This window comes from Thunnus albacares, chromosome 15, assembly GCF_914725855.1.
Source record: "Thunnus albacares chromosome 15, fThuAlb1.1, whole genome shotgun sequence".
Lineage (NCBI taxonomy): Eukaryota > Metazoa > Chordata > Actinopteri > Scombriformes > Scombridae > Thunnus > Thunnus albacares.
In genome coordinates, this window is record NC_058120.1 from 5,217,545 (window position 1) to 5,229,067 (window position 11,523).

The 11,523-nt window shown below is 41.4% G+C and overlaps 1 protein-coding gene across 1 annotated transcript in view; it reads right to left on the reverse strand.

Annotated features, from left to right (window-relative positions):
- Positions 1-11,302, reverse strand: part of kif6 (kinesin family member 6) — a 67,162-nt gene extending 55,860 nt beyond the window's left edge. The window contains exons 1-5 of the mRNA XM_044374982.1: positions 10,987-11,302; positions 7,253-7,362; positions 5,543-5,617; positions 1,517-1,664; positions 1,289-1,398 (exon numbers count right to left, since the gene is read on the reverse strand). Of these exons, the coding sequence (XP_044230917.1) occupies positions 1,289-1,398; positions 1,517-1,664; positions 5,543-5,617; positions 7,253-7,362; positions 10,987-11,046 (503 nt within the window). The 5' untranslated portion in view covers positions 11,047-11,302. The remainder of the gene's footprint in view (positions 1-1,288; positions 1,399-1,516; positions 1,665-5,542; positions 5,618-7,252; positions 7,363-10,986) is intronic.
- Positions 11,303-11,523: the final 221 nt, after the last annotated feature.

The window sequence follows — 11,523 nt, forward strand, 5'->3', positions numbered from 1 at the left end:
CACATGTAGGTAATTGGGGCTGTTTGATAAAACAGTATTAATCTTAATGTGATTAAAGGGCTGTGCACTGGCAGGGTTATTTTCCTAAACAGCTCCAGCAACCCTAGATAGACTTTGATTATTGAATTTTTACACAAATATAAAAAATGATATACAGTAGATGTTGAATGAATGCACAAGATTTTACGGACTTTTTTGGGCCGTCCTGTCATTTAGAAGGTGGAATGCTGGATGGATGGTGGAAATAATGTACAGATGGAGAGAAGAAAAAGTAAACAAGAAGAGAAGGACTGAAAGAAAGAAGAGAACGGGTAGGCAGTGAAAGAGAGAAGCAGACCAACAGTTAAAGAGAGAAATTTGTCAGTGCCACAGCTTCTCCTTGAATCAGCAAGTGTGGCCACAGCATGGTTAACAACGGGCACTGTCTATTTCCAGAAGACTGTGATTTGTGGGTATCTAAACTTTGAACAGAATCCTCTACGAAAGGAGAGAGGAGCCTTAAATGGAACTGGTACAAGGAAATACAAGACAAACACCAAAATGATGTACCAAGACAATGTCGCGCCTGGAAGTCCAAAGTCTACTTTGAGATGAATATGGAAGTATTGAGTATGACAAAAAAGGCAAAAAAAAGAAAGAAAAAAAAAAGGAAAAATACGATCATAGACAGACAAACCTCCAGACAGATGGAATTTATAATAATAAAAAACAAACAAAGAAAAAAGAAAGAAGGATGAACAGTGAGAAAAAGAGACAGTTGCAGAAACAAGAACAAGTCAGAAAGGAAAGCAGCAAAAGAGAACAAGGAATGCATGAAAGGGAGACAGCTGTACTCCAAAAAGAAAGTCCCTCAGACTAGCAGCAGCAGCAGCAGCAGCAACTGGCTATGAAAAACTATTTCTCCACATGACCCTCTTGCTCTCCACTCCAGTGGCAGCGTCTGCCACCAGGTTGACCGCATCCATTGCTGTCCCACAGTCTCATTATGTCAGTTGGCAGTTCGTAGTGGGGTGGTAAATACTAGAGTCTCCATATTTCACCACACAGTGACTCCAGCCCAGGCTGACAAATGGCTGTTCAGGAATAAGGCTCAGCTAAACCCACAAGTGCTTCGGAGAATAATGGAACTAGTGGTTATCTGTCTTTTCAACTTTAAAATAAGTTTACCAATCGTTCATGAGTTATCTTCAAGGATAGGAATACACACTAAGATGGACAAGCCTAATAGTCCACATTGTAAAATGTAACTGGATGTAGACATCACTAAGTTAAGAAAAGCAACACTGACGGTAGGTCCTCCAGTCGAGATGCTTCTTGTCGGGGATCTAGAAGGTCATATCCCACCTCATTGTAGACCTCCAGGTAGGAGATGTGGGTAGTATACACTATACTGCTGTCCTGTGGAGAAAAAACATACTATGTTCAAAGTTGATTTAGGCACATGAAAATGAAAATCGAAGGAAGGTTTTTTGACATTTGTCAATCATTTAACAATAATGTGCAATAATGTGCTGACCTTGCCGAAGCACTCGTACAGATAAGACAGCGTACGAGGAACAATTCCACGATCACTGTAACGCTCGGCCCCACCTGTGATGGTGAAGGTCTTCCCACTGCCCGTCTGACCATAGGCAAAAATGGTGCCATTATAGCCTGCCAATACACTGCAGACACACACACACACACACACACACACACACACACACACACACAATGGATACAGAGAAACCCTTCTGGGCTTGGTCATTGCAGTTAAGTTGAACTTTGTGATTGATTAATTAATGTAAAGGCAAACATATCTAATAAGCACAAAGGTCTACTGTGTATTTACAAAACCTTTCAAAATGAGAGCCTTAGGCTAAGATCAATGTTCGACCATTGGGAATATGAGCTCAAGTATCTACTGTAATCTCATCAGTAAAGGAAATTCACAATGTTAAAATACCTATTTGTTATATCTAGTTTTCCTCTGATGTAACCCTGCTTTACTCAAGCTCTTCTTATGAACATTTACTTTGGTTTACTTGTGTGATTTCCTCCATCTCAAAGAATGTAACAATACTTATGAGGGGTTTGTTCAAATTGTTACTTTTTCAGGTGAGAGTGAGAGTATTGGCAAATACACTGATGTATAGTGCCAGTCAAATGTTTGGACACATACCCTCCCATTCACTTGAATGAGAGTGTGTGTCCAAACTTTTGACTGATACTGTAGTTAACTAGCCGAACGTATGGTATCCTGAGCTAATGCCCTTAGAAATTTCAGGAACATTCAGTAACTACTGTTTCCAAAAGACCCAGCATCAATGACAAGAGCAGGTGATGACTTGCAAAATACAGAATGCATCTGTTTTTTATGCTAATGTAACCATATGCGCCTCCTATGACATCACCATCTTAATTTGCAAGAGTGAAAGAGACTGTCAAATATACCCCAAAGCAGACACCAAAAGTCTGAGTGAATTGAATGTGACACTCTAAATCCACAGGAAAAGATGGCAGTGAGTGGAGAACTGCTATGGCGACAGACATCTGCCGTTGAGGGAGGAATGTCTCGGAGTATGAGTGAAGGAAAGGGCCCAGACCCGTTCAACTAGGCAGGGCCCGGTAAATTTTGGTTTGGCACTGAACTGTCCTAGTGCACGTGCACAGGGCCATGGAAACCAATGGTATCTAGTTCTGTTTGAATGAAATGAACATCTGAATTGATGGTACTCATACGAGGTAGAAAAAATTGGGTAGTTTTGGGTAGCTTTTCGGTAGTTTTGGAAACATGTTTTGGAAACAAACCAGGAAGAAATAGTAAAATGACAGAGGGGCCTCTGACACATGAGCCTGGATCAAAGGTGAGGATAAACTCAGTGCTTTCCAAGTTGCCAATTGCAAAGGAAAAGGATATCTCGACACTATATTTTTCAAGATGAATTATAAACGAACTTAAACCTCTCGCTTATTCTAATGGAATTGCCAACCCAGTATTTGAGCAGTGTGTGGGTTTCCCTTCCTGTGTGCTGCTCTTGTTCCACACCCTGCATGAGAAGGGGAAGGGAAAAAACTTCATGTCAGTTTATATAAAAAACTACGTCCACTCATGAGAATGGTGGTTGGTTAGTCTGACTTGGACGGCCATTGGGCGACCATTTAATCTAGCGTGAGTCATGGCAGTGATTGGCAGCGGGGAGAAAAGACACAGGCACAGTGTTTAGTTTAAAGTCAGTGCTAATGATGCGGCCTGGACTCTGCCACTGAGGCTTGGGCGTTTCCCAATGCTTGTTCCTGTTTACACCTCAGCTTTCCTGGAGATTGGCAATGTGTCATCCAGAAGATCGCTGTTCTTCCTGCTCTTTTTATTAGAAGTAGCGTGTCCAATTTTTTTGAGCTAATACGGTTATGGATAAAAGTGAACAGACCCCCGTTTTTCTTTGAACTCGGGCCGCAGGTTTCACGGCCATGTGAAATGGGATTACAATGCAAATAGAAAGTTTGCCTTGCCAGCCCAACATCATTACGCTGGCTCTTCCTCTCCTGAAGCTATTAATGCTGGTTTGTTTTCAAACTACTGTGTTGGGGTTAAAATGACTGGTTTCGGTTACACCACAGCAGAGACAGAGACTAGTGCGCAAGTAAACGCGTTAGAGCTTTTGGCTTAACTTGAAGTGCGCCAACTATGAGAGAGTACCAACCAAAACAACAACATGACAGTTATTGCTAGTTTAGATGATAGGCGCCTGTGTGCATGAAACTGTGAGTTTTAGTGCGGTGACAGCGAAAACGCTGCGATTCAAAGTGACTCCTGCTGACTAAACCTGAATAAATGTTTCCCCGACTACAGGGCCTTTAGTAAAAAACATGCTGTCAGTCCAAATTTGATTCTGTTTGTGATTACTGTGACCAGACATGCTTCTGGAACTGGTACTGTGTCAATATCAACATAAGCTACATGGCTATCAACACACTAACGGGGTTTCCACATAGCTATGTCTATGGATAAGTGCCTTTCGTAATCTCTTTCAACACCTTTTGTGGCAAGGATATGAAGCCTAAGTCTTAGCCTTTTCCTGTGATTGTCTTTGAAGGCGACGTATTCCAATAGGAAATGGGGGCTGAACAGGCAGAATTTTTCTCTCTACTCACTGTGTTTTAGTTGATGGCTGGATTTAAAAGGTTAAAACATTGTGGAATTGAGAACATTCAGTGTGTCAACGGGCATCTTGCAGAAGGTCAAGGAGCTGGCAGTTGACTAAGAAATGTCTGATAGCGGAGACAGATTCGTCATGGCTAGACATGATGTTGCCTGCTGACATCATAGTCATATCAAAGACTAGAAGACGCCAAGCTGAAATTGACATGGCGAGATTATGACTGAAACTTTCTAACCTTATGTTTACCATCTGTGACAACAAAGGGGAAACTGTTAAAAGGTTAGCTGGGGAGGGCAACCTAATAACCGAGTCACTGAACCCCTATGAGTCAGGTCAAATACATCCAAGTCCTTAGTCAGCCAATCCAGACGTCTCACCATGTTGTTTATATGTCTACTAATAGCAAAGATAATGCAAAGCACTTGCAGGATTCCAAAAATAGACCGCTGTGACTAAAAAGACTGGGGTGGAATGCTGAGACGATGAGATGGAGGGGCTAAATTGAGCCAGGAGGACAAAGTTTGGCGAGGAGAAGAGGAAGAACCTTGTTCACATAACAACAACACAACTAACATTTGATCACAGGAAATTCCAAGTAAATTCTCCTCTTGGCTGTTTTCCTTTTTGGAGAAACTAGTCATGATTTAGACTAACATCTAGGCAGGGGGTAAAGCTCTGTCAGTCCTTTGTTGAAATGGAGAGAACATTGGGTGTAGAGTAAGCTTAGAGGTGAAGAAACATCATTAAGAAACAATCCTGCTGATGTCATGGTTAACAAAGAATTTACCATTTGAAGCTAATTTCATGTACATATGGTTCTATTGTAACTACCCTTTAAACTATGTTTAACATTTTACATTTAAAACAGGCCCTGGTGAACTATTTCTAATAAATTAAACAGTATTAACAAATAAGTGATCTCAAGGGGAAGATTTTTCAGCAAGTTAGTCTAATGTATGTGGTTCTCTTTGCATGACATGACATATTAAACAACAGCTCATAATATGGCTCTGTGTTGTGGCTTGAAAATGTTCTAACACTCACGATGGCAGAGTGTGCCATCCTGCCTGCCAGCTCAGTCCACTTAGTGGTTTAAGTATGTAAAGCACGCCAAAAATCACAGACACCCTCTATTTCCATCTTAAAGAAAGTTGAGCTTTACTGACTTCCTGTCAACAAGGCTGGCTAAATCCTGTGTGGCCCGACCACAACATGGAGAGATGAGCACTGCCGGGCACAGGTGGTCAACTTTTCAATTTTGTGATTTGTGAATGGGATTTAAAAAAGGCTGTAGTTTCAAAGGTTGACAAAAGCTTTTAAAGAAATTACATGGACTTTCAAATTATTTTGATTGATATGATTTTGCCATTTGGTAAAGTACAATGTCAATAAGATTTTACCTGTCTGCAACTGGTTTAGCAACAGTTTCAAATATGTCCTCTTGTTTGGCTGCTTGATCAAACACGTTTTGGAACCTGAACAAAAGTAACAAGAACAAAGACATTAACACCATGACACATTTGGACAGAAGACAAGTTAAAACACAGATCTATTGTTTAGTTTACTACTAGCATGACATGAAAATTTATGTTGCTGGTTTATCTCGAACATCCAGGGCTCAACACAGTCACACTTGGCAGTACTGAATAAGCACAAAAAGCCATCTATTTAATTTCCCAAGTGCATGAAGAGGCGTTTAGTCATTCTGTTTTTTAAAGCAGTCTCAAACCATCATGTTTTATCCCACAGAAAGATGAGAGAGATGTGAGAGGAATCCGCCCAGGAAGATTGTTAAATGTGGAAATTTTATTTCTATAAGGGCACAAGGGAACCTCCACAGGCTATAATAAGACTCTGTGGTTTTCAAAGGCCTGCAGTGTCCACTGCTGCCTGACTCCCTAACTGTGAATTTAGGGCTTGGAAGCGTGGCATGGGCCCTGCCCAGAGGGTATATAAGGCTGCAGCTTTCACCGCCAGCGTTAAACAGATGTTCTGGCTCCGCAATGACACAACTGGTGGATGAATTATTCATGGGTAAAGTTCTTATGCAACCTAGAGGGCTTAAATTCTGGTGGGCAACACACCTCTCACTGTGTTATATGTTATCTTAATTCATTCTAACTTTAAGTTAGACCACTCTGATTATAACCTAAAGCCTATGTGAAATCAAGAGCAGAGGTAATCCACAAGATTTCCCAATCAACATAAGAGGTGGTTATTGTTTTGATGTTTTGCACTTGCTAAAGACATTAGCCAATCATACTGGCAAAATGAACTCATTACATGTAGCCTGCATGCAGTTACAAAGAATGTTGTAATATTAATCATTTCATCATTTTAATGAGTAAACTGCTGCTGTTACATTTATAAGACAAAATAGAGCAGATATTGTTCTCAAGAAGAGAACCCTGCTAAGGTATTTAGAACAGCAAATAATAATAATGATAACAACAATAATAACAATAATAATAACAACAACAACAATAATACATTTTCTTTATCAAGTGCTTTTCAAGATAACTAAAGATGCTTTACACAAAACAGTTAAAAAATTTAAAAACACACTAAAGGGACAAGGTAGCACAGGGGGTTAAATCAAACATTAAAAGCAGCTCTGAAAAGGTTAGTTTAAAGCTGGAGTGCAGGACTTTTATCCCCCCTTTCTGGCAGTTACAGTAATTACAAAAACAGTGGATACACTGTTTCGAAAGTCACACAACCCCCGCGAAATGACTCATTTCAGTATCAGAATTAGATCCATTCAGTCCAATAACATTTGGAAAGTCTAGAAGAGCTGCATGAATAAATTATTTTATCTCCCTTCAAGTTAGCAGAGAGTTAACCGGAAGTTAGCCAGCTTGGCCAGCAGAAGTCTGCATTCATGCATTCATCCGGCCAGTGCGGGAATGTCAAACCCAACACCAGATTAAAAACTCTATATAATGTGAAATACAGAGATTTATCTGGTGGTGATAGACTTTATCAGCATTGTGTGAACTCGTTTGGCAAAGGCTTGAATGTCTCCAAGACTCCATCAGTTGTATGTACTTTTAACAAATGAGTTTGTCTTATTTAGGAAATTAAGCAAATTCAGCTCTCAGACACTTCACCTGAACTTGTAGCACTCCCTCTTGTTGTTAATAAAGCCATCAGCTAGGTCCCTGGGCACCACAAACTCCAGACAGGCACCTGTCTGCTCCTCATTGTCCACAGAGTACACCTGAGGGAGCCAGAGACAACAGTAGAGTAAGGCCTACAGGCTGCTGCTTATCACCTCATGGACAAGGTAGAAGGCTGATAAGTCTGGGTGGCTGATCAATCACATAAGAATATTTGGGAAGTTTTTGAGTAGCCACATAGGCACATCGATCTACTTACTGTTTTGAAACAGTAGTCTACTATATGTTCTGTGATGTGTGTGCTGTTATAGTATGTGGTACCCTACATGCAGCCCAACTTAAACACAAAGACAATAAACCAAGTTAGGTCTAAAATATAAGTTAGGCTGCTTGTGGTTTGGGTACTGCAAGCCCCAAAATGAAAGATGGAATTTATGAAGCATATATCCTGTGGAAAGCAATAGAACTGAACAAGCAATCATAATAGGCATACAGTGTAGGCAAGCACTGCAAATTCACCTCCGCTCAGTAAAGCCAAAGCTGCCTCAGGGGACACAAGAAAAACTGTAGGACATTAAACCGATATAGATTGAGCTCAGGCAGTGGATGGCAGCTAAAGTGAGGTTGGCCGGGTCAATCTGAACACCCCCACCCTCTGTTTTTGAGCTCCAACATATGTTCTGGCATATGTTTCCAATGGACACTGATGCAATTACAAGTCCCCAGGGTTTCAGGAATAAAAGATAAGATCTAAATGATTGGATTGTTTTTCACTGTCACCCTGCCTGCAGTATTGCCTCCTGACCACCACTGTTCTTCTGTTGTCTTCACACGGACATGTGCAGAACCTCAAAAAGCCCCAAGGAGGAGGCTGTGCTCATTTTATTTTGCTGGATATTGTCAGTTCAGGTTAAAGTGCCACAGAAACCCTCAGTGTAATTTGATTATTCCTTCCATCAGCTGCTGTGGTCAGACAATAAACTGGGCTTCAGGGAGAAGAGAGTACTGTGCCACGGGCACTCCTGATGGAAACTGACTTTTTTTTTTTTTTTTTTTTTTACACGTGTGTCCAATAAACTCTGTCCTTATCTGATAGTTGGTGAACATTAGTGTGTGTGTGTGTGTGTGCCCTTCATTTGAAAACAGCTACTAGTAGGATGGTTGATATTGCTGTATAAGTTTGCCACAGTTTGACATCAGTCTGAAATAAAAAAAACTCTGGTTCAGTATGTTTTACCTTGATGACTGTAACAGGTTGGGCATAGGGTTAAGGTTATTACAATATATTTATTGTATGGATGACACTGCACTGGTTGTCAGTGTGAAGCATTTTCTTGAACTGATTCTTATGCAGTTTAATGCACTAACAAAGACCACGCCATTTGAATGGTATAAAAAGTAGATTTATTTGGATCGTCCAGAGGGTTCAGGATTGGATGAGGATAGTGTATGGTGGGCTGGAGCGTCTAGGAACCCGGGAGTCGGGACTCAGGGTGGGGGACATGTCTTGATGAGCTTTCTGCTTCGTCATCCCCCAAAGTCAACTTCATTGGACTAAGTGAAAACGGGCTCTTTGAATGTCACTGAGGTAGGTATGGAATCTTGGGAAGACTAGCGGTCGAGAATTTTATTTATTTAATTTTAACAGGTGGTCTGGGATTTCTTATTTGGAAGAGGTTGGAGCAGCTCCACTATGGAAGAACTGGCCAGAGTAAAGTTAGGAATGTGGACTGACTTTGTTGATGAGGGGAGACAGGTTGCCTGTGCGGAGAGTTTGGTAGTAGGCCAGGAAGTCTGAAGTGAGGGGCGAAGGTTTGGCATAAGATGTGGTTAAGACTTACAGATAACATGCCGAAGTGTGCGTGAAACAAGGCTAGGTATGGTGCCCCCGAGGACAGTGTTATGGAGACGTTAGTTCGGCTGGCGTAGACTGGAACGGGCGAAGGTGGTGAAGCAGGAGAGGGTCAGGATGTTGAGTGAAGGGAACGAAAGACCGTGGGAGGCATGGAAGCTGAAAATGGAGGGACAGGCTTTCAGGTGGGAATCTGAGTCTGGTGCTGCCGGCGAGAGAGTTGATGGAAGTAGAGTCTGCATAGAGTTGGAAAGTTTGTCTTTATCATCGTTTCATAGGAGTGGGACGACCGTCTCCTTGAGAGCTCGCCGGAGGTGAGCAAACACTCGGTTGAAGATGTTCATCGCTTGGAAAAGAGCCGTGTCTGAGTGGGCCATTGCGTAGATGCGTGTGGAGCATCTGGATCCCAACTGATCAGAAGCGCAGCGTCTGGAGGAGAAGGGTTCCATGTGGATGTGGTGGTGAAGGAGATATCTCGTTGGTACTGCTGGATCTAGTCGTGGGCGGTATGTTGCCGAGGAACGTGGATCACGGAGTACGGGCGGGAGGTAAGCGTTTGCGATGCAAGCGTGTTGTAGGTAGCGTGAGAACTGAGACGAACGGGAGAGAAAGAGGTTGGACACGCTTATATAGGTATGCACGGATGATTGAATTAGTGAGAGAGAGGGGAGTGGTCTTGTTCCTGAACTTTTGTTATAATAATAACTCCATATAATACTTACAACTTCAATGTCCTGTAGGGCCTGAAAAGGTCCCACCATAGTACCAGAAATAAAACTACTGGGAAAACAATAAAAACTTTTAATATCTGGAATGTTTGGTTTACAGAAGGAGTTATACTTGATCACATTTTTCATATAGGCCTATATTATAAATCCATTATATTTTTTAAACGTTGTCATCCTGTTTGTCCATGCTCTATTTCCTTAGACTTGTGTTCTATGCTGCACACACATCAATTGCATGTCTGTGCCTCCTGGGAGAGGGATCCCTCCTCTGTTGCTCTTCCTGAGGTTTCTTCCATTTTTTTCCCTGTTAAAGGGATTCTTAGGAAGTTTTTTCTTATTCAAGTTGAAGGTCTAAGGACAGAGAATATTGTATTGCTGCACAGACTGTAAAGCCCCCTGAGGTAAATTTGTGATACTGGGCTATACAAATAAAATTGACTTGACTTGACATTTAAATATACTGAGCATCAGCACAAAATTTAGCAAGTTAAACTCAAAAATGTTGGAACTGGTATCTGCCTTCAAACCCCCATGTCACAAGTGATGGATAATGGGGGGTGAGTAGTGATAAATAAAGTATGGTACTGTGTTTCTGAGTTTTCGGGCTGGAGTTAGTGACAGAGTAGACCTTTTTTTTCACAGCAGACATGTTGACATGTCATAGCTGGAGTAGGGGGTAATTAAAATCATAACGATTGCATTCCATGTATGTATGTACGTCAGCTTCTGGGCTCTGACACTGTGTTGGGTATGCTAGTTCACTTGAATGATTCATTGGGAGACTTAATGGAATGGAGCTGTCATTAAAGTTATTAGTTACACCTGTGTTTTTCCTGCTATGACAAGTCAAAATGTCTACAGTGAAAAAGTCCCGGAGTAGAAAATGTGGCACGTTAGCGTTACATGTTACACAACGTGAGCAGTAGCTTCTATGTCCAGACAGGTGTGTTTTTAACAGTTTAAAACTATTGGTTTTTTGATAATAGTCGAACTGAACTGGGATAATTAATATAACGTGAATATAGACCAGCATGTCTCCTATTTAGAGAGGCCTCCTTTGCGTTAATATAACGCTAACATTGAGAATTTTTTTTATATTCTCTAACCTGTATTTAGCTAAGAGTTGTATTTAGTTGTCCACTTACCGCAGTAGTTTTCTTAGTGGGTTTAATGCGAGCAAATATCTGTATTGTCTGTTTCACCATTTTCCTCCTAAAACATAAACTCTTCAACCTGGTTGGTCTGTACACACATAGATATGATACCCTAGCTGGCTAGCTCGCTGGCTAACGTTTGCATTAAGCACCGTGCTCTCTGGTTTGTTGTAGCTGGTTGCTAAGTGACGACGGTCACGGTGGGGAGTAATGACAAAGATCGTCTGTGCTGTTGAAGATGACTCCTCGGACTGAATCAACCATCACGTCCGTGATCTTTTTGTTTTTTCCCCAAATGCCTAATAGTGTGAGTCAGAGCTAGTTCAGAGATGGTCAGGGAAGTGTATGTGTGCGTGTGTGTGCGCGTGTGTGCGTGTGTGTAGGAGGGAGCATGTGAATAACATTAAACACATTGTCAGAAGTAAAAATAAAACAGAGATTTATAGCTGTTCTACTTCCTCTGATGTTTATTGTTCTGTACTAAGCAGGTGTTTTGTATATTCAAGACAAAAGTTCACCACAAGTTCA